The sequence below is a fragment of the Rutilus rutilus genome (genome assembly GCF_951802725.1).
Source record: "Rutilus rutilus genome assembly, chromosome: 11".
Classification (NCBI taxonomy): Eukaryota; Metazoa; Chordata; class Actinopteri; order Cypriniformes; family Leuciscidae; genus Rutilus; species Rutilus rutilus.
Window position 1 is genome coordinate 8220804 of NC_140216.1, and position 24621 is coordinate 8245424.

The 24621-nt window shown below is 37.8% G+C and overlaps 1 protein-coding gene across 2 annotated transcripts in view; it reads left to right on the plus strand.

The window, feature by feature from the left end:
* Positions 1-24621, plus strand: part of ctnnal1 (catenin (cadherin-associated protein), alpha-like 1) — a 60316-nt gene that overhangs the window by 11849 nt on the left and 23846 nt on the right. For both annotated transcript variants that reach the window (XM_084424361.1, XM_084424362.1), the window contains exon 2: positions 19068-19257. In XM_084424361.1, coding sequence (XP_084280487.1) covers positions 19068-19257 — 190 coding nt within the window. The remainder of the gene's footprint in view (positions 1-19067; positions 19258-24621) is intronic.

Sequence of the window (24621 nt, forward strand, 5' to 3'; positions counted from 1 at the left end):
TTCATAATTGTGCCTTTATATCTTTGTTTTACAATGTGGCTTTACTTTTTATTTGAGATTTCTCTTATTTACCCATTTTATTTTTCATTCGGAGTTGGAAACTGGATTCCATAGATCCTTCAGTGGAATTTAATTTGTTTGTTTACATGAATTTAAAGTCAACGTGACATCAAAATTGACCTTATTTCCTTCTTTAGTAATATTTCTGGTATCCGTTCTGGGATGGAACATCTACTTTTCACAATCCAATCAATTCCAGATAGTTCAAATCAAGTCATGTTCACTTTAAAGCCTAGATTTACTTCAAGCAAAATTTAATGAACTGTTGTGACGTCATTTCAAACAAAATCAGGCCAAAACAAAGTTCATTTCGGGAGTTCAAAACAGCTTGTCAAAGTGAACTTTCTGGAAATTACATGGGGCCTTAAAAAGGCTTTTTTAAAGCGGGGCTCAGTAGTTTCGGGATTTCTTCGCTGTATTCTCGCTTTTTGCTCGCAGGTTTCTCTCTAGAGCTCCCCCCACAGCTTCGGAATAGATATTTGACAACACTGTTGTAAAAACTCGTTGGCGATTCTCAAACGCTAGAGGCTAGTAGATCAACGACATCAAAGCAGATGGGACATTCTTTAAAACGTCTTCTTCATTCGGGTTCGAACAGCGTGAGGGAGTGCAATAATGACAGCATTTTAGCAGATTTCTTTTGGCCGTAAAGCAATTGTTTACATCGCGAGACCTGATATCACGCGATACTTCCTGATGCGGCGGCTGGCGGCCCGCCGGCTCAAAGTTGCAAGTGCGGATTTTCCGCTCAGGGGCACCAGGGGGGTGCGAAACGACCACCATTCAACCCGAAATAAGTAATATAACCATTCCAATGACTCCGAAACTGTTCAGTTAAGGTAAAAAAGTTACTTAGTTCACCTTTAACTTTGTCTCATGTATAGTTTCAGAACTGACGTGCAGTGATTAATCAAATCATAGTACCAGCTGTCTCATTCAGCAGTGACATCATATCAATATCACATTTCCAATTCAGGCCTATCAATTGATTTCCTAAGAGATTAGCAGATTAAAAACATTGGACTGAAATGAAAATCTGATTGATTAATATGGGCTTTTCAAGACACTTCCTTTCTGTCATCAGGCACAAGAGCTGCCTTCTTGATGGAGCTTAAAGGGATACTCCACTTTAAAATGAAAATTCATATACTCACCCTCATGTTGTTTCAAACCTGTATGAATTTCTTTCTTCTGCTGAACAGAAAGGAAGATATTTAGAAGAATATCAGTAACCAGACAGTTTCTGGTCTCATTGACTTCCATAGTATATATTTTTTTCCTACTATGGAAATCAATGAGACCAGAAACTGTCTGGTTACTGACATTCTTATAAATATCTTCCTTTCTGTTCAGAAGAAGAAAGACATTCATACAGGTTTGAAACAACATGAGGGTGAGTATATGATGACAGAATTTTCATTTTAAAGTGGAGTATCCCTTTAAGACGGACACCTTATTCACCAGGGATGACCTTTTTTTTAAGTAGACTTCTGCTGTCTTTTTCCAAAGGCGTGATAAAAACGAGGTGATGATTGCAATTCGGTGTTGTCTTAATTTAGACTCAGGGTGATAATGAATTAGACAGAAAGAGGTCTGTATTAACTTTCAGTCTTAGCAAGCAATCCTCAAAGATTCAGCTAACCTTAGGATGTAGTTGAAGTTGGGTGATAGTGATTTGCCAAAAAGAACTTGTTCCTGGTCTAACACCTTGCTCCTGCATGAACACTCTTGTTAATCAGATCAGATTTCAGAGTTTGGTTTAGTGCTGGGGTTCATATTTACAACTATATTTGTTTGACACAAACACATTGTTCAAGGACTAACTAACATGTTGATCCAGGAACACATCCAGCTTGGCAAATGAATATCACCCTGTCTAATCTCATATGAATTTACAGCACTTATTACGAAGTTACACTATTTTGTTGGGATTCCTTTAAAGCTTTCCTCTACTTATTGATGTACCTCTGAGACCACACACACTGCAAAGAGATCAGCTTTCCTTTTTTCTATTATGGCTCTGGAGTCATTTTTAAAATTCAGGCCACATTATAACCAGACATACATCTTAGGTAACAGTATGCCGGGGAGAAGGTGGAATCTATATCCAGGACACACCCTCTCACATAATAAAAAACAAACCCATAACCCCTCATCAATTCAAAGACACAGCGTATTTCATTCCACATATCTACTTAGACATATACAGATGTGGCATAGTAAGAGTTTATGATGGCGGCATTGGAACAATGTGCACATAAGCTTTGAATGAACACTTTTACACAGTGTTTATAGCAGCAATAAAGCAAATACAAAGAGAATAAAGGGCTCATTGTTTGTGGAAAAGCTGTAAGACCACAATAATTGCATTAAAGGTACTTCTTTGATGTTAGCTGTTCTTTTTTTTATCATACATTTGCAATAAACCCTCATCCTTCCCTTTGTAGTGGTACCATGTATCAGATGGCAATTATATCACATGAATATGATTATATACCATGGTATTTATGTGGTACTCCTAGACTGGCAAAGGATACCATAATAGACAGTGTCAGGTCGTTAGGTCCCCGTGATGTAATTTTCATCATAAGGTGTGTACAACAGCACATGCGCAAGGTGAATGTTGAGACAGAAGAGTCCGTTAGGTGGCAATACACAGTTGTAATGTATTGTGCAGTGCAGATTAGAAGGGTGTGGAAAGAGCAAAAAAAAAAAAAAAAAAAAAATTCCAGCATGCTGTTCCAAGAACAGTAAACAAAGCAGCATATCCTTTTCCATCGTGTTTGTTTTGGTTCTTGTTCTAAACTTTGCATGCAATGGTTTATCCACTACTTTTCTTCTTCTATCCTTTTGAGCGAATGTCCTGTTAATGACACGTGCTTCCCTCCGACGTCTTGTAGAGTACAGATAAGCAACTGCACTGCGCATGTGTCGAACTTGTCCAGTTGTGCTCATCCACGGTATATTTGAAAGCTGTGTGAACATGACTGTCCAGAATGTGGAAAATGAAATAAACCCGGGTCTAGACATAAACCCTGTACACGCTCTGTGCTGTATTGGTTTTCAGGCTTGAAGCATTTTAACGAGTTTGAATACACGAGCGCTGTACTGGGCCCGTACATGGAGCCCATATTTTTTCATTCATGTTACATTAATTTAAGCCATACTGTCTGTGTTTACATTAATACTTTGGCAAGACTGTCATTTTCATATTGACTTGTTACTGAAGTACTGGTACTTTGGACATCCCTAGTCTCTTTGTTGTTAATGATTGGGCTAATTAAAATGGCCATGTTTTAAAGGGGTCATATAATGCCATTTTTTTACAAGCTAATATGATTCTTTGGGGTCTAAATTAAAAGTCTGTAATATACTTTAATTAAAAATTCTCATTAGTATTGTAAGAAAACGCTCATTTTACCTGGTCAAAAACAGCTCTGTTTTCAGCACGCCGTTTAAGTGCATGTGTCTTTAAATGATAATGAGCTTTGCTCACCCCGCCCCTCTGTTCTGTGCGTACACCGTTTGAACACAATAACACAATAACCATAACGCATTGTTCATTATAAGCCGCATTCATCGTGAAGCGTGCAGCAAGCGATTTGCAAAGATTAATATAAATATTAATATAAAGGTTAATAAAACGTTACACTCACTTCAGTTATTCTGGAGGTGCAGCAGGAACACGAATAGTTGGTACCGATCCTTTTTTCAGGAGCAGCTTATTAGCAAAACCGGCTTTCTAACGTTACTGACGCTCGTTTGTAAAGCAGTCTGGTGTGCTTTCGCGCAAACATGAAAGCATTGATGTTGATCGTGGGGAATATTCCCTTCGAAAACAAACTCAGCCACTGCGTCTTCAGCGGTTCGGATTTAGGAACATCAAAATGACTGCTGTGTTCCTTATTACACCCAAAAACAGAACACCACAATCGCTTAGACGGCATTCTGCTCATAGACAGTGCTCCAGCGTATCAACAATGACCGCGCCGGTCCGCGCGGAGTATGATTGACAGCTTGCTCACGAGCGAGGGCGGGTCTGTGTTGAAACGCTGCTGTCAATCAACAATCGTGGGAGGGGCGTCGATTTTGTGACGTCACAAAATCAAACGGCTTGATTTGAGATGGGGGAAAAACATATAATATAACATCTCCATGTACCATTGTACGCAGTTAAAGTGCTGTTCATTCATTTTATACACCCTTCTGACTTGTGGGCACAAGTTAAGCTTTTTTCAATAATTAATCGCTGGCATTAAAGATGAATGTGATGCTAGCTATATGCGTATCCACTTATCAGGAACTGAGCAGCTCTGCAGCTGGGCAGCCCTGTGCATTTCATACAAATGTCTCTGGCAATGGCTGACTGCAATCTCAAAAATAAGAACAGAATCCTTGAAAGAAGCCCTCAGGACTTTGTACAGCTACTGCAAATTTGTCTCAACTAAAGTTTTAGCTACAAAAACTCGGTACACTTTAGTGTGTCTGCAGTACCTTAAGCAGATCTGTTGTTTAAGGATCTCCCCTTCCCTTCAAATAAGAGGGTGAATAAGGGTGTATTTCTCTCCTCACGGCTCATCAGTCCGGGCAGATGATGGGGCATGACAGCCGAAGAGAATGGGCGAAGCACAAGTCCTTAAGGTCCCCTCCACACTGCTAATACACTTTAAACAGAAATAGCCTGTACTCTTCCCACTCTCTGCAGTGAGTCACCAGCGAACACTTCAGCGTGACATTGTGTTATCTCTCCTGAGGAGATTGTTCCCAACATACACTAAAGTTGAAAGAAATTCACTTTTGTTCAGCAATTAAATTGGTCTAAAGTGACCGTAAATACATTTATAATGTTACAAAATATTCAATTTTAAATAATGCTGTTATTGCTATTATTTGAACTTTCCATTCATCAAAAAAAAAAAAGAAAAGAAAAAAATGCATCACGGTTTCCACAAAACTATTAAATGGCATAATGGCATCATGTGACACTGAAGAGTGGCAATAATGGCACAATGTAACTGTTTTTCACTGTGTTTTTTTTTTATCAAATAAATGCTGCCGTGGTAAGCATTTTTGGGTAAAAATCGTATTGACTTGATTGATTTAAATAGCAGTGTAGTTCGGCAAAGCCAAAGTTGACTCTCATCATCTATGTGCTGTTGTGAACTTCTCTGGGGTTCATTGTGAAATTCTCAAGCTAATAGTTTATTTGTCATTTAGCTTACGCTTTTATCCAAATCAATTTATGGTACACTTATTGCAAGAACATTCTGTGAGGTATAGTGTCTTACCCCATTAAGCATTGTAATTTTAAGTTGTCTTCTCAGCCTGGAGGCTTGACAAGATGGAATATAGCTGGCTGCAAATTAAATGGATAAGAAAACTTAATTCTTTAAGGAAACTTTGTAGCTTGTCTGATTGTATCTTGTCAGTTTAAGCATTTGTGATGAGGTTAGTGAAGATGGAAGCAGTGTGTCTAACACAAAATATTAAACGGGGAAAAAAGTGTCATGGAGAATTTGGTACAGAACTGGAGGCTAGTCTTTTAAAACACTAATTTAATGCTAAATTACTTCTCTTTGTATACCTTACATTATTCACTTGTAGCATTTAAAATGTTTGATTTGAGTTTTTAGTGTGTTTTAATTTATTTAGTATAGAATTTCAATCTCGGGCAGAACCAGTCAGGGGTTGTATCCCCTGTGTCTCATCATTTCTAATTTATCCCTTGATTAGAAATCTCTGTTGGCGGGCCATCAGAGTATTCTGTGCTGAGCCTTAATATGGAACCTGTTTTGTTTTTTCTGCTTGTGTTTCTCTTGACTGACAACTCTGCATCTCTGAATTGCTGGCATGAAGCTCATTCCAAGGGTAGAGTAACATTCATAATTTACATTCTCAGACCCTCTGACTTTTCTTTCAAACCTGAAAAATACATCTTGTAACAAGAACCTCAGCATATGATATCACAAAATAACAGCTCTTCAAAAAATATTAAATAAAAAGTTGAACACCCAAAATGAAAATGTTCATAATTGCTCACCCTTATGTCGTTCAAAACCTGTACAACCTTTTTTTCCCCAACTTTTTTTCTTCAACACAAAATAAATGTTTGAGAATGAACTGACCACTCTTTTAAATAAAATGAATATTCCAAGCTCTAAATGACCATGCGCCACCAAATAAGCACCATAAAAGTGGTAAACATGAACATATTTAGATTTTTCCAAAGCCATGTGATAGCTTTATATAATATATATTGACCAGATGTTGTATGGACTACTTTTATGATACTTTAACGTTACTTTTGCATCCTTTTTGAAGCTTTAATGTGTCCATCCTCATTCATTTCAATGAAAGTCAAACTGCTTTTAAAACAACATGAGGGTGAGTAATTGATGACAACTTTAATATTTGGACAAAAAAGTCTGTTAAAAGCTTATATTTTGAAAGCTCACTAGAGCATCCATGTGTTCATCATAATGCAGAATGCTATGAACATATGTTTTCATATTGTATCAGCTTAGCAGATCTGAATGTGTGGCTTCATGAACACGAAGATTACAGCTCAACTCAAAATGCTGCATGGCTGGTGTGCGATGAAATGGAAATTTATATTCATTTTCACTCTCTCTTGGGACACCTGATACATGAACTCTGAGGACTCGACTGTCATCTTTGTCAAAGCTGGAGGCGAGAATGGTTTTCATGTGTACCGTACGTGACCTCTCACTTTCTACCAAGCCATTAGAGGGTGAGAAGGAGATTTCTCAAGAGGATCACACCATTTGCTTTTGGAATATGTGGAAAGACGTGATCCGCTGGTCAATAATGGTGAGACATCTAATCTTCAATGAGGTTTTTAATTTGTTTTTGAGAGTTTTAGCTCATTGTTTTGTGATTTTATAGGGTGTTCTAGGCCCTGTTTACACCTGATATTAAGATGCATTTTGGTCGATCGGATCACATTGGACGACATTAAATACAGGTGTAAACGGGGTCTAAAACATTTTGAGCTTTTGACCACTTCCAGAGGTTGTCGAAAACGCATTAGACCAGATTGCTTTGGTACTGTATACGCTCATGTGGTCGAATGCATTCGAAAAGCCACAAAACACCACCTACTCTCTGCCTACTGACTTAATGCTTAAACATTATGTGAAAGGATGTAGCCAGATGGGATTAAAGCTTTATCGGCTGAAGACGCAAGTTTGATTTGAAGACGAAAAACATACCAAGCACAATGTTCTCGTACCATTCCTGATTTCTAACACGCACTCACCGCGTTCGGCGGGGTCTTGCGGCTTCAGAGCAGAAACTGAAGCTGATGTTCTCTGTATGTTTTTCCGTGCGCGTTCATATGTAAATTACGTGAGTTTATTTCATCCATTAGATCGAAAGATCTAAAAAAGCATTTACCCATGCCCAAAAAAGACCCTCCCCTCGAAGAAATCAGGACTGAAGTGGTTGAAAGTGTACAAATGAGATTAAACACCAGTTGTAAACGGGTATGTCTCCCTCATCTACTTGTGATCCGATTGTCCAAAACACATCTTAATACCAGGTGTAAACAGGGCCTTAGTGTGTTGCTAGGTATTCTGGGTCGTTGCTAGACAGTTGCTTACTAACTTACTTAAAGCAATCCAGCCCCAAATTATATTCTTGTCGCTTGAATATAAAGGCATCTTTAAAAAACTGAGTTAAGGCTTCTCTGTGCCTGCTTAAAATTCAGTGTTAAAGATGCAATATCATATAAAAGCCAGATTAAATTATGCCAGCTCTGACCCACCTCAGCCCCTAATATCAAAGTATACAGTTGTAATTGCTGTTTTAATGCATTTGTCTCCTCTGAGCAGCAGTAAAGAGTCTGTGTAAAGACAACTAAATGCCACTTTAAAAGCACTTCTGAGCCACCTTTGCGGTGTCAATTTTAGTGTCTACTAGGCAAAAACAGCATTACAAAATGAAAACCAGAAATTAGCTTTTACATTTTGATGTTAAAGAATGAACTTGAGGATTGAACTTTAGATAAGTGTGGAGTGTTTGACCAGTCTTCCAAACCCATAGTGCACCTCAGGATGCTTGTTCTGTGCTCTCTCCACCTTAATGTACCTCACCTTTGCCCTCTATTTAATGGTGTACTCTTACAGTAATGGCAAGGTCAGACTAGCGGTGTGCTTTTGGTATTTGTGAGAGAAGTTTCAGTGTGCGGTCACGTTGCCAGCACACACCCCCCCCCCTCGCGTCGGTAATCACGCTTGCGTCAGAGCTGCAGAATGAAAGGGCTTTATTGTGCTCTGCTGAATCCTCTGAATGAGCGTGGAGCAGTGAGGAGGACCTGCACTGCAAAAAGATCTGGAAGCTTTTTATCAGTCTGCCCTGGGACAAATGAATTTCAGATGACTATAAATTTGAACTAGTTGACCCATTAGAATGTGTTCACCCTATAGTTTTAAAAGACAACATGAAATCTAAATTTCTTATCATTGTCCTTGGTCTTATTGTGCATGATGCGTTAGTGCACATTTTTGATGTAACAGATGCCGCATTTGTGGGAAAAATTATATTAAAATCAAAATGAAATTACAGATTTTACCTTTTATTTTTTAAGTGAAACATGGTAAACAGAAAAGTATGTAGAATGCATAGACCGAATAGGAAGACTTATACAGGATCTGATTGGTTTGTGAAGAGTGGTCTTTATATTAAATATAATATGCCCCCTTTATAAAATAGAAAGGCAGCAAGATATATTCACATGTTATAAATAAAAAGTATCAAAGTATGTTTGATTTAATCTTATTAAATAATCTTATTTCGTATGTAATCATATTTCATTTTATATATATTTATATATATTTATAATGCAACTGTACTAAAGCCAAAACTAATACAAAAAGTATATGGAATATTTATTAAATATTTCATTTTTTAGTAAGTTAACATTATATATATTTTTTTCTGCTCACTGTTCGAGTAATTCGTCCTTGTTGTTAAAAACTAGGATGTCTATATAATAAAATAATTGTAATCTCTTCTTTTTTCTTAAGAATAAGGTGCATCATTATATATCACAATGAGACCGGGGGCCTATACCATGAAGCTGGTTTAGGTGGCTAGCCAGGTAAGTTTAAGATTAGTTTGCACTAAGTTTACTGGGTTTTAGCTACTATGAAAGTAGCTCGGCTTTAATCGGTGTTCGTCGCCATGGTATCTTGCGCTGCACGGCTAACCTGCTCCGGGGCAGGTTATGTTCTGGATTCGAGATCTCAGACTAAATTTGACCAATCAGCTGTGAGCAAAGTGACACATGTCTGATGCGATCGTCTCTCCACCTGTTTCTACTCCAAATTAAAGGTCACTACACAGCAAATGATTTTTAAAGACAAAATCATCTGGCTTTTAGTAATGCTTATTTAATCATTTTGAATGATTTAGATATTATTTATGTAATAAGTATACCCTTAATCGATCACACGTATACAATTTTACTTTATCAATTGTTATTATGCACAGTTTAAATGAATAAATATATAAAAGTAATATTAATACGCTTTAGAATCAATAGATAAAGCTATAAAAATGACTGTGAGCTTAAAAGTTAAATTATCTCAATACCTTTATCAACTGTATGAACTAACTTCACAACTTTTACTTGCACTGAAGACTTTTTCTTTTAGTTGTCCTCTTTCATAGCAAGAAGAAAATGGCGGTCTGTGTCAATTTGTTAAAATTCGTAATATTCTGCAGAAGAGAGAAGTGAATCGCGCTGCTTCTCTCGCGAGAAATGAATCGCAGTTTCACTCTTTCTCAGCATGCGATTGGCTGTTAGCTACTGATGTCACACCTAACCTCCTAAATTCAGGATCAAAGCCTGAGTTAACAGTGACAGTTGAAGATCAGCATCATGGTACCAACAAAGCCTGGTTGGATTGGTTTGGTTTTGTCAACTCGAAACTAACGTCACATGGTACAGGCCCCAGGAACGTGTTGAGAAGTAAATATGTAAATCTAAAAGTAAATAATTTTTTAACTTTGTTCTACTAATATCAGACTAATCAGTCCAGTCTATCCAGTCATATTCCAGTAATTCCATATGTTATAGAATATTCTGTCACTTTGAAATGTGTTGTGATTGCTGTCTTCAAGGATTTTGGCTGCTAATAAAAAAAAAGTGTCTGGTTCCAAAAATGCATGGTCTGGGAACTGAAGAGGAACTTAGGTAGTGTGGAGTTTACAGTTTAGTGTACTAATCAGTCACTTTGGATGATGGCAAGTATTGGTACTGTCTGCTCACTGCTATATTTTAGGTGACATTTTAAGTTGTGCCAATCTAAAACCGTACATCTTGTTTTAACAGATAGTGTTAATGCAGATCAAGTGTGACTAAAATGGAGTTAAACACTGGCCGTATAAAGAGTGATTAAATGGCTGAGCAGTTTGACATCCATGCTGTTGTGCAGCCAGTGATTCTTGGCAGGGCACAAAGCTCACCAATCACTGGGTATTATTAGCCTCAGCATTCCAACAGCACTATGTACTTCGTCTTCCCATTGCCCCCCCCCCCCCCCCCCCCCCCCCCCCCATCCAGCCATTCATCTCACTGCTAAGGCACATCTGCATTAAATCACAGTGAAAATCAGCCCTGCATGTCTGCTGTATTGAGTTCCCAGGTACAAGAGACCACGCTTTCCTGCCATCCCTGCCATGTCATAGCTCAGATGTAGTCTGCAAACACAGATAAAAGACAACTTTCCCCAATATGCTGACTTTTCATATAATACACACCTCTGTGATAGAAAGTTGGAACTGTATTATTAGTTAGCCTGACTGTATTCATCTCAGAATCGCACCGCATGACCTGAAGGTATGAAAGAAAACTGATTCATTTCTGCTCAATGGCTCTTGAGTTCATGGATCTGCTGTATCTGCACATACATTTTCACGGTCTTGATGTCTATTTAAACATGATAATCAAATTTCCAAAGCCTTGGAAATTGTGGTCCCACCTAATCTAATAATAAGAATACCACAATCGTATAACCGATCAGCCGTGTTAAAGGGATAAAACACCAGGAATGCACACAAAACAAATGTGGTGGTCTGCAGTGTTCATGTTGAGCCTGAAGATATCCTTTGATACAGTATGCTTGTTCTTTCATGCCAAGGTAGAAAAACCACCCTTTTCTCATTAGCTTTTGTTTATATAGCAAGTTCAATGGCTGCGACCGTACAGTTTTTGAGGAGCATGTGCTCTGGCTTCACGTTTGGCGCTCTGCCTGCCACATTGTAATGTAATGAGTGTACGGGAATAGATCAATGAGTCTTTGTACAGTAGTGATGACCCGTGGTACCTTATCACAAGGCCTTCTGGTTTGATTTAGTACAGTCTGTGCTGTAATCAACATGATTAATTAACATTAATATGTATTAATATTACTATTATACACAGTATGGGAGCAGTGAAAGAATTTCTTAGTTGGTCCTGTGTTGTACGGGGGATCCCTGAGGTCCTTTTTTGCAATTATAGGAAGCTTCATTGACTTTCTGGACAGATTGATGGTAATGTGATTGTAACAGAAATATATCTTTTAATTTTCAAACTAATTAGCCTACAGCTTCACAATTTTAAAATGCTTTATTCAATGCTGTGTTCAGTGAATAACTTTTGTCTTGACTATTCATTAAGGGCATATTTTAGGTATGCAGGTGTTAGGACTGCATGATTAATCAATAAAACACAAATCGTGATATGGCTTAGTGCGATTAGGCAATCACAAAGGCTGCAATTGAATTAAATAAATATAAATGTGCTGCGTGTTTTTTTATTTTTTTATTTTTTATGCTCATTTAATCTTATTTTACAGTGATATTACAACTGTTTATTTAATAATAATAATAATAATAATAATAATAATAACACTAATTTATTGTTATTTTATCTTATTGATTTATAATCGGAAAAGTTTAGGACAAAATGGGCAGCCCTACAAACAAGCAAACCTTGATTTTTTTTTTTTTTTTTTTTTTTTTTTTTCAGGCATATGAATTAAAATAAAATAAATAAATAATGATGTGCACAGATAAATCATTTATAATAAGCACTGCAACTTTCTGTAAAAAATAAGAATAATCAATTTTGATTTCATGGTGACTTTAGGCAAACCAGATCCAGAGGGAAAGAGTTTTTTTTCTTTTCTCTTACTTTGTACTTTTCCGATTTTGGCTCGGCTGGAGTGCCAATGTTCCAGCTTCCTCTCCAGACCTGGCACTTGCTACCTATTCTACTATCTCATCTTAATTATCTGTCTCTGTCTTATTGGATTCCAACCATAGAAGCTAATGTACTTTTATCTAGCCAATAGCAAATGCTAATTTTATCATGAGTCATGACCTCACCTTTTCCCTTGTGTAAAATTTTGCTTCAGGTAGTCCCACATAAAGCTCAAGAATATTGAGGTCTGGATACATTTCCAAAAGCATAATTATTATATATTAGTGCTGCTGATATTTGCACAATAATTGTGTGGTTGGTGTGTGAAATGAAAACCTGAATAAATAATCTAACTAAATGATTTAATGATGTAGATGTGAATTTAACTCTAGAAGTTTAAATCAGCCTGTACTTGTTATGATTGATTTTATTTTTGTAACTTTGGTTCTGTCAGCAATTAATAGACCATCATTAAAATTCATCAAAAATGATGGATGATAATGAATTCATCAGTGTCAGATGAATGTTTAATTACTGTTTGTTTAAACAGCTATTGCCTGATTGCATAATTGAGTGAGCTGTCATAATGTCACCATGTGTTTTTGATAACTGATTTAGAGATCACATGTATACTTTCAGAGCATGGCAAGATCTGTTATATTATTTATTTAAAAAAAATTAAATCAGGTTTCTTTTTTTTAAACCACTTTTATCTTCCATCTTCTTCAAGCCATTGATAGAGAGAGTGATAGAGCTTTCTCCACAGGTGCGGCTCTTGAAATTAAAAGGATCTCTTTCATCTTTTACTCTGAAAGACTGTAATGAAATGGAATGCATCTCGTTTTTTCAGAGTAAATGTTTTTTGGCAGCAGAACTACGTAATTTGTGACAAAGTGCAATAACATTGTGTAATGTCATGCCATTGCGATATCCCATTTCAGTCTGTTATTTAAATGATATTCATAACCCTTAAATAAGGGTCGAGCTTCTTCTTACAAGGGCAGCCATTCATGTTTTAGTGTAGTTAGACTGGACACAAACAGGCATGCAAGACTGAACCAGTTAATTTAAAAAAAAAAAAAACACTGTTGTTAAACTTTAAATGGACTAAGTTCAATGTATTTGTTTTGTAGTATATTTCAAAAAGTAATTTAATATAAAGCTTGTTGAACCCACAGTCCATCTGTCATTGTTTGGCATATACCTACAAATGATGTTGTGCAGTGAATTATCAAGGCTGTTTTTCATTCAGGGTTTAGTCATCTCGCTGCACTCATCAAGGTTTAGGCTTTTTATAGTAACTAAATCTTGTTTTGCTGGAGATGTCTTTCCTGAGCCATTTGTTTTATGAGGGTGATAAGATGCATATGAAATATTAGCAAACATCCAACAGAAAATGGAATTGTCTCTGTAAAGAAATGAAATGTGATAGATGTATAGGGTGCTTGAGAACAGCTGTCATATGCACCTAATGTCAACATGCATAAAATCTGATTGTCCTTCACGCCTCCTTTTATAATGGTGCAGCTTTTTTGACTCACAAGTAATATTTTATGAAAACAGGCTTTGCAATGCCAGCATCTAGAAAGTGGCATTGCTGATGACTGATATAATGGGGCTCAAAGTCTCATATTGAGTCCAAAAATAAGATGCAGAATTTCTAAAACCTGAAACTAACCTGAACATTTTGGGGCGTTTTAAACCTTCAGTTGAGAAGAGACAGGAAGCGACAGGAGGGGGGGGGGACAGGATAAGGGAAGGACCTCAAGCCATGGATTTAACTCAGGGTGTGTGATATGTCAGAACACTGCCCACAAGGCTAAGGTTCTGAGATAAACTACATTTTAGGAATCTGAATATGTTTAAATGAAAAAAATTTTTTTTTTAGATTGTCAGAGCCGATAGCCTGGGCAACCTGAGTTTGAGTCCCGGCTCGTGGACCCTTCCTGATTCCGTCCCACTCTCTTCATCTTCTCTTCCTGACATTTCTCTGTACTTTCCTATCTCAATAAAGGCAAAAACACGAGATGAGAACACCAATGTTACACCATTTTGCATGAGAACACCAATGTTAAGTCTATGTATTTTTTTTAACTGATCAGTTAAGTTGTTATACTGGTAATATAATTTGTAAAAAAAATGGTAATAAATTACAAAAATGAGATCTTAATTTTAGGCCCCATACATAGATTGTGTGAATACACTGAGACATAAGATTATGACCACTCTAAGGTGAAGCGAAAAATGTTGATCATTTCCTAACAAGGTCACATGTCAAGTTCTGATAGATAAAATGATTAGTGAAAAGTCAATGTTCTGCTGGGAAACCCTGGTCCCGCCATTCATCTGGACGTAAATTTGACGTGCCACCTACCTAAACGTTGTTGTAAACCAGGTATACTGCATCTGTGGGATGTGCTGGACCAACAAGCTAGATCCACGGCAGCTCCATCTTGCAACTTACAGGATTTGAAGGATCTGATGGTAATGTCTTCATGCCAGATACCACAGGACACCTTTAGGGCTCTTGTAGAGTCCATGCCTTGGCGGGTTGGAGCTGTTTGGTGGCGCAAGGATGACGAACATAATATTAGGCAGGTGGTCATAATGTTTTGGCTCGTCTGTGAATGTAATATATCAATTTACTGGACATTTATTCCATTTTTACATGCATGCTCAAGACTGTTGATTCCGTATTGACTATATGGGAATGATTATTGGCCAATGTCGATAATCTCAGTTTGGTCAAATATCTACTGTTTTAGTTAGCCTGGCCAATAAATAGTTCTTTTTTACTACAGCCCAGACACATAAAAGGCACAGACACGTTGGCATTTATTTTTTATTTTTTTGTGAGCACTCACACGTACAAATCGAGATAGAGCCTAATTTGAGACATCTCCTTACTTTTTCATTTTATTTATAAACCCAATCTAACAGAAACCATGGGGGGTTTGTGCAGGCATTTCCAGCTTTTGTCCAATAGCTTGATCCTGTATTGAAATACTGGCCCTTAGAGAAATATATTTTTTTGTTGGAGCAATCGAGAGCCGGTCCTCTGAAGGCGTATTTAGTGCTCAAACAGACCACACTGCACGTAATGATTAAACGTTTCAGCATCATTTCAGATGGTTTGACATTGTCGTCAGGTTAAAAAAAAAAATCACGCTGAATCAATTTACAGTTTTCTGTTTTGGGTTTGAGTAGCATATTGTGTCATTTATAAGCACACATCGTATAGGGCTAATGTCTTTGAAATTCAGTTCACAGGATTGACTTTACTTTAGTTGAACAAATCTAAAGCTCCATACTGCGTTTGCTCAGTAAAGTTTTTAGAAAATAATTTAAACGAGTCGGTTTTGAGCTTTATCTTTCCACAAGATAAAAATAGCCTTCTGGTCTCTGGCTCATTCAACACTGTCAGCGGCGTTTATACAGAAGCGATTGCTGTGCTGTGTCCCAGTGTTGAATCAGTGTGTTTTTGTTATGCAGCCTCTTTTCTGTTGACATAGCCTGAGTGGGCCATGTGCTAATCCAGCAACAGGAAGTCATGAGTGCCACCACCCTCTCCCTCTGACACATAAAAATACACACGCTGTTCGTCTCTAACTCTCTCTCTCTCTCACTTTCACCCAGCCTGTGCTTCTCACTCAGAGACTCGTATGCCAATGCTTTAAACAGTTTGTGTGCTTAGACCTTTCTCATGTTTCTATGGCCTGACCTCGGTGAGTAAGACTAGAGCCGGTCTCGGGTCAGTGTCTCACTCTGGAGCACTGCCACTGCTGAAGGACATTGTAAGTGTCACCACAACATTACCTCTACTGAGGCCATGGTGGATTCACACACACTTTCACACACACTCCCTCACTCATTTACTCACATTGCACTGGCCTGCCAACAGTTCCATCAGCAAAATTAAGGGTGGACAGTATGACCAAATCTGTAGGCGGTATGGGTAATTTTATATTGTGAGATATATACACCACCGTTCAAAAGTTTGGGGTCAGTAAGATTTGCTTTTAAGCAAAAAGCCTACATTTATTCAGGAAGGATGCATTCAATTGATCAAAACTGTAAATACACTGCCCAGCCTATTTAGATTTAAATAGGCAAATGCTTAAGAGTCTATGATTGGATCATTATTGTGATTATGATGTTTCTAGCATGTTATATGTTTGGCAGCAGTTCTTCCCTAATTAATGGAGTGTGTAGCTTTTCATTTCTTAAACAGCCATGTAGGAAGACACATCACGGCCATATTCCAGGATGACAATGTCATGATTCATCAGGCTCAAACTGTGAAAGAATGGTTGGGACGGAGCATGAAGAATCATTTTCACACATGAATCGGCACCTCTGAGTCCAGACCTTCTATTCACTGGAAGTCTTTGGGATGTGCTGGAGGAAACTTTACAGAGTGCTTGACTCTTGCATTGTCAATACAAGATCTTGATAGAAATAACATCACAGCATTTATTTCCATCAAGAGGTGCATACATTTTTTTAATCACACAACGGATCTACCGTAATATTATAAGTATAGCAGAATCATTACCAATTGATACTTTTTTTTCCTTTCCATTGCACAACACATACCATCATACTGCCTAAGCCAAAGATTGGGAGATAAACATCTTGAACTCAGAATAAACATTATTCGTTTTGCTTTTCCAGAACTGTTGACGTAATGTAAACGTTGAACCATTCAACCCTCCATTGTTCACAGCCCCCTCACACCCTTATCCTCCAACTGGATTTTTTCCCTTCCTCAGGGAATGTTTCATTTTTCTTCTTCTATGACTCATGAATGGCCCTCAATTTGTTGGCAGGACCAGGACGGCTCATAGCCGTCTAATATCAGCGCAAGAGCAGTGAGGCAGTGAAGCAGGGACAGGGCCCTTTATCTCTCAGTCACCCAAGCCATCTTCAGGGGGATGTGTCAGAGACAGGCCGCGCACTGGACCACAGGATGACGTAGAAACACCTCCCACTCGATTAATCACTCTCCCCTTCTGTCGGTGGGTGTCGACATTCGACTGCATGGGAATGATTCAAAGAACTCCCTCAGAATGACAAATTATGATAGCATAAAGCAAAATGAACCGAGTGTGAAGTATCCACAGTTTAAAACGGCCACGTTTTACACTTTTGCACCATTTATTACTTTCCCTCAAGTCCATATGTGATGAAATTTGATGTATGTTTGTTGTTATCAGGTTTCTTGTTGCTATTTTTCCTCCATCTTCCTGACCCTTAGAATTAAACAGGCTGTTTTTGCTGCTGCACCTTTAAGACTTCAGTATGCAAATGAAATGACCTCTATTATGACTGGCTAACGTCTTTGTATGTAAAACGAGAATGCATAATTAGATGTTTTTAACTTCCTAATGTTGGAATTCTTGATGTTAAGATACATGCTATGTGTAAACTTGGGTGATCATTCCTTGTGTTGACTCCTTTTTGCTGCTTAGTTTCAGTAAATTGTCTGGGTGGGCTGGGTAGGGTCTACATAGTACATTACACCATCACCTCTTTTGGTGCAAAACAGCAAGACAGATCCTGTTTTCTATGATACGGTCCGTTTAAGTGAATTCGGAAAAGACAGATGGATGACGCCAAACGTCAAACCCCAGATGACTCACTCGTGAGGAATGTAAATATGAAGAAGTGTTCGAGATTCATTCATCATTCACTATGCATGCTCAAATACACACTGCTGAGCAGGAGAAATCCGTCACTGATTACGTGGCGTTCTAAGCTAAAAAACGAAATATTGCAAAGGACATGCAAAATACAGAGGGATATTTTAGTATTTGCATCCTTTTTAACTTGCCATATTACTGTTGACTGGTTGGCAGTAGCACATGTTTGCTCCATGTGGCCTGTTGTAGAGTATTATTCCCAGGCTCTTGTGTTGTCTATGCTCCCTGCTGTTGTACTCCAATTAAACGTTTCCTTTAGCAGGCCACCTGCCATAACCCATCAGCAGGAGGTGAGGGATTTCAGCTCTTGAGAGCGGAAATTGTAAAGGGCTCTGAGTAAATGATTGATGAAGTCAATCCTGATGCAGACAGAAGACCATAGCTTTTATTGTATCTTAAAGTGTGAGAGCAAGTGACGTTAAACGTAGGTTGATGAAGAGGATTAGGAGGAGGGAGTCATTATTACCTCTTTCACTGCCGTTCACTTTCATTCTTTTAGTTTTTGTATGTCTATTTTCTCTCCATTGTGCATGCATTGTACTAGTGTTCAACAGTTTGGGATCAGTACGATTTTTGTAGAAATTAATACTTTTATTCAGGATATATTAAATTGATCAAAAGTGACATTAATAATTTGTTGTATTAAAATTCTGTCATTAGTTACTCACCCTCGTGCCTTTCCAAACCCGTAAGACTTTCGTTCATCTTCGGAACACAAATATAAAGCAGCACAACAATATAGTATAGCAACAATAATAAGAAATGCCTCTTGAGCACCAAATCAGCATATTATAATGATTTCTGAAGGATCATGTGACACTGAGGACTGGAGTTATGATGATGAAAATTCAGCTTTGTCATCACAGGAATAAATTATATTTTGAAATATATTCAAATACAAATCAGCTGTAATAACATGAAACAATATGACTGGTTTTACTGTACTTTTGATCAAATACTCTATAAATCATACAGACCCAAACTCTCAGGTTAATGTGAAGTGTACCTTAAGTGCATTCAGTATTTTATGTTAAAGCATATTAATATATTATAATGTTATTATGTTAAACGCTGACTTTTTGGTCTCATTCCAGATTACCACACTGATCAATCACAAAGACAAGCTCAAGAAGACGGAGAAGACTTTACGGGCCATCCAGAGAGTGGGGCAGGCGGTGAGCGTTGCAGTTGGCCGCTTTGTGGCGGTGGGTGAAGCCATTGCAGTGGAGAATGAAGACCTGAAGGACGAGATGGGACTGGCTTGCTTTGAAGCTCGGAGAGCAGGTCAGTTTGACACTACTCAACTGGAAGAGCAGTGACACATAAGCAGCTTTTCCAAGGTAGAGTTACCAGGCAACGAGGAACAGGAAATGGACAGCTAGGTTAAACATAGTGTAACTTGTCAACAGGCTCAAGACAGCCTGTCAGGGTTGTGGACCATGCAGAATTGATTTAAAATGTTTAATTGGTGTAGCACCAGGATGCAGAATTGCATTTCCAATTTGAATTTAAGCAATTATAATTAAAATGGAATAACATTCAGAGACATCCATAACAGCTTTTCTAGTAAACATGTTACCACACGCATACGAGGTACTTCAAGAAACATTAGATCACATTAATAATCAGCCTTTGAAACCACCTAAATCAATCATACACTAGAGTTTGAGGTTGGTAAGAATTATTTTTTTTGTTGTTGAAAGAAGTCTCTTACGCTCACCAAGGCTACATTTATTTGATCAAAAATACAGTAAATGCAGTGATATTGTGAAATAATATTACAGTTTAAATTATTTTTTATTCTATTTTAAAATGTCATTTATTCCTGTGATGACAGCAGAATTTGACAGCTCATTACGCCAGTCTTTAGTGCCACATGATCCTTCAGAAATCATTCTAATGTGCTGAATTGGTGCTCAAGAAGCATTTCTTATTATTAATGTTAAAAACTGTTGCTGTTTAATATTTATATGTAAACCGTGATAATTTCCCCCCCCAGGATTCTTTGATTGAATGGAAGTCATAACATCTATCTTTATTTTCATGAACTTTTAACATACTGACCTGAAACTTTTAGTATGTTTCATATAAAAACTGGACTAATTAAATTCCAGTCTATCCAATTCAAATTTCATTTCAACATTCTGGAGGATGTAGCCAATTGAATACGGCTGTCACTTTGTGAAAAAATCCTGTTCGATTTTTGAGACATAAGTGTTCATTGAATCGGATTGTAAAACCGATTTTCCATGTCTAAAGACGTTTCCATTTTCAACGCCAAATATAGGCCAATCCACGGACAACTAACAGGCAATTGGACGAACGTGAGATGCACAAATCAGCAATATTTCTGATGATTTATTGGCGTAAAGTTTCGTGCACAATGACAAACAGGAGTGCAACATTCTCGAAAAACAATAAGCAGAGTGGACTGCCATAACATCAATGAAAAACATATAAACATGATATGGGAACTAACGATTGCACAGTTTGCATACTGCTTTGTCCTTCTTCATAGTTTGATCTACAGTCCAAAACCCGAAGTGCTTCCATATCGAACTCCTCAAGTTATTAGGGGTTATCACTAGTCTCTCATGTCGCACAGGTTGATCGCCGTTGTCCTCCATTTTTTGGCAAAACACCAGCAGCAGCCGATTGAAACCGATTGAATCTATAGGCGCGTAAATTTGGTGGGAATTTTCTATTTAACTTTCGCAATGCACTTTCGGAATTCTTTATTTTCTTCTTCTGCTTGTTTGTGAGTTGTTACATCTATCTTTTTTATTTTTTTAATTCGTCTAAAATTAATAGTGCACATATTTGGTTAAAATCAATTCCCTATTTTCGTTTTCGAAACTTGTGTTGGTTGGTCCGATCGATTGTGCAATCTATTTTCGAACGTAAAGTGACAGCCCTACAATTGAAATCCAATTCCAATTGTGTGATGAAAAGTTAACCTTTCAAGTTTTATTATGAGCTGAAATGAATATGAATTAAATGTATTTGCACAATGTAATATATTTAGAGCCTATAATTTTATTAAAATGGGGCTTTCACATCCTTATGAATGCAGCTGTTTTGTGATGCATAAGAACCAAATGCAGCATTTCCTAGGCCTTGTTTCTTTGTGTGATTCCTGAATCTGTCCGTGTATGTAAAAGGGAGAGTGCTGCAGTTTCTCTTCTATTAAACTCTCCATGTCCCATCTGTCTCTGAAGAGTCTGACTAAAAATACCCCACAATTGTGCGTTTCCATATCTCTCGTTCATGGTGAAGTGTTGCTGTGCTTGCTCTTAGAATAACCAACATGAGCACGAAAAGATTTGATCTTTTCTGACAGTTTAAAGAGGTTTACAAAGTCAAGCAGCTGCGGCTATAAAGTAAATCTCATGTGAGATGACATCTGTGAGGTTTCTTATAAAGACTAGATGATTCTGAGAATTACTTATTTCTGCATTAACTTATTTAATAGACTTGTACCCCACAAATGATTGTAGTGATATTTGGAGATTGTCTTAAATTTGAACAAAATATCTGTTCTTTTATCAAACCTAAACACTTGCTACATTTCATTGATATAAATTCCACTTGGTCTGATATTTTGCATGTCCAAGTCATTTTTGGAAGACTGTATATTTAGTAGCTAAACAAGTGCTTTGTCAATCAAATCCATGTATCTCAAAGACTCAAAGTGTGTTGTGGTTTACATTTGTCCCTCCGGTCTGAAATAATAGGAGCTCTCTTCTGTATCTATAAATACTGATAGTTGGTGGTCTCTCCCGCCTCCCTTCCCATACCTCCCTGGGCAAAAGACTGCAACAACACTGGAATTAGATTGGCTTCAAGTTAGTTATCAGACTCCCCACAGTGTTTGAACGCTCACCCACGCATTTAATCCTCCTGATTATTACACGGGCCGCCCATGTGTGACGGGCAAAAGTTTAGCCCAAAACACATCGAGGCAGGTGGAGAAAAAAGTTACGTAGACTTGTCTCTTCATCTGAATTTAATTAATCAGATGTTAAAACTGGTGAATTTTTTTTCTTTTGGATTTTACCACAAGTAGTTCAGCTGAGGTATGAGCCGCACATCATCTAAAGGAGATGAAAGCGAGCTTTCGTTAAAAAGGGTAAGCCCTGATTTGAGAAGTGACCTGTGACTTTGTGTTTGACCACAGATGTGACACAGTTGCCTGCACCTCTTTGAATCCAGGAGTTTTTTTGAATTATGTATAGATTACATTGCTGTGATTTGCTTTCACTGTCTGTGTGGTCTTAAAAGTGCACTGCATCTGTTCCAGTGTGGCTGTTTCTTCCACTATGGACATTTTTGGCTCTGTGTACTTTTTGAAAAATCAAAAACTTGTTTGCTTACTAAGAATTTCCAGCAGCGCGTTCACAAGAGCACCGTGGCATATGCGTGTTGTGTAGACGCGAGAGCAGACGTTGTTGCGTGAACGCGTTTGAGATTTATATTTTGGAAATCAAGTGGTAAATTATGTATGCTTTATGTTGCTTCGCAAACAAAGCACTTTGTTTCACATAGTTTACCCAAAAATTTAAATTCTGTCATTAATTGCTCACCCTCGTGCCATTCCAAACCCGTAAGACTTCCGTTCATCTTCGGAACACAAATGAAGACCTTTTTGTTGAAATCTAATAGATTTCTGTCCGTCCGTTGACAACTACGCAACTATCACTTTGACGCTTCAAAAAGTTCATCGTAAACCAATCTGTATGAATGGAGCGGTTTAGCCCAAATTTTTTTGAAGAGACTCAATCGCTTTATATGATGAACAGATTGAATTTAGGCTTTTATATTAACATATTAACATTTATCAACTCACACATCAGTTGTGAAGGATATTCCCTTGACATGTGAGAACCAATGAAGTTCATTCTTGTGTGTTACGCTGCACGTTTGAGCTTCTGCAAGGGGTTTGTTCTCGCGTGCCAAGCAGGTTCGGTTGAGATTCTGTTTATGTTCGCTAAACAATGTTTATATGTGAATAAAAGCCTAAATTCAGCCTGTTCGTCATATAAAGCGATCGTGTTTCTTCAGAACATTTTGGACTAAACCGCTTAATTCATATGGATTAGTTCTACAATCTCTTTATGAACTTTTTGAAGCATCAAAGTGGTAGTTGCATAGCTGTCAATGGAGAGACAGAAATCTCTCAGATTTCATCAAAAAGTCTTGCGGGTTTGGAACGACATGAGGGTGAGTAATTAATATCAGAATAACATTTTTTGGGTGAACTATCCCTTTAAGGATTACTTTAATGATGTCTTTACTACCTTTCTGGGGTTTGAAATTGGCAGTTGCGTTGGCTTTTAATGAAGGGGAAAGAAAGCTCTTCGATTTGATTAAAAAGATCTCCATTTGTGTTCTGAAGATGAATTCATGTCTTTTGACCGACATGAGGGTGAGTAATTAATATCAGAATTTTCATTTTTGGGTGAACTTTCCCTTTAAACACAAAGATTTCGGTCACTTTCTTCTGAAAGTTTCCTTAACCCGAAGCTGATGTAGAGGTTGTAAACTCTAGATAAAGTTTTGCTGAGAATGCATTATTTTCTGTTTGTCTTGCTGCTCAGGGACCTCTCAGCCTTATGCAGATAGATAGCTGCTTTTGAGCTACGACTCGATACTATAGTACTTCAAAAAATGAAGTGCATTCAGAAGAAGCGGATGCATGCTAGCTAAAGACTATGTCTTTAAAGGGCATCGGTGCTGAGATCTCAGTGTTTCACCCTCTATGCAAGCCGAACGCCTGGGGCCATGGTCTCTTTAAAGCAGGAAGCTTTCTGAAAGGAGCTGGCTGAAAATGCCAGCCGCCTAGGACAGCGCCACGTCTCTGGTGCCGCTCAAGGGATTCAACTATAAGCTTCCACAAAGACTCTGCTTCAAAGCTCAGGAAAGACACAGAGATAGTGAACAATCCCCTCCAGAAACAAGAATGTTTCAGTATGGCCGCTGCTAAACAAGCGACTAAAACCAACAAAGCAGGAAATGTCTGCATTGTGCCCGTTCAGATGAATATGGATAGGTGTACACAAACTGGCAGAGTAATTTGCCCAACAATACAGCGTTCTGCACAAGGCACCTTGATTGTTAAAACCACTGTGAGATTTAACAAAAGAAAAGCTGTTAAATGCAATCAGGACGGTGTCTTCAGATGGACAAATGTGTCGTTGAACATCCAACAGAGCTGTTTCCCTTCAGAAATTACTTTCATTCAATGTCTAAAACCTTACTATGTATTTCTCACCCTCATTCTTCTCAACTTTTCAAAGTGCCAGTCTTTCCGTCTCTCGGAATAACATTTCTTTATTGAGGCACGAGGCAGGGAACTGCCCTCATCAAGCGTCCTTTCAGCATGTTCCAACTGGGACATGACATCCCGTCCGTGCCACCCTGTCCAAAAATAAGCCAGTATAGCATTTGTGTCTGGACAGGGCTGTGAGCTAGTGAACACTCACTGAGGAAAGTGAGATGTTTATTGATGCTTTAAAAAAAGTGACCACCCAGTGTGTGATGGATTGCTTTGTAAATAATGAAATGGTCTGTGACTTGATGTCTTAATGTGCTTATTGAAATTGCATTTTTTTTTTTTTATGTATTTATTTATTTATTTTTATGAATACT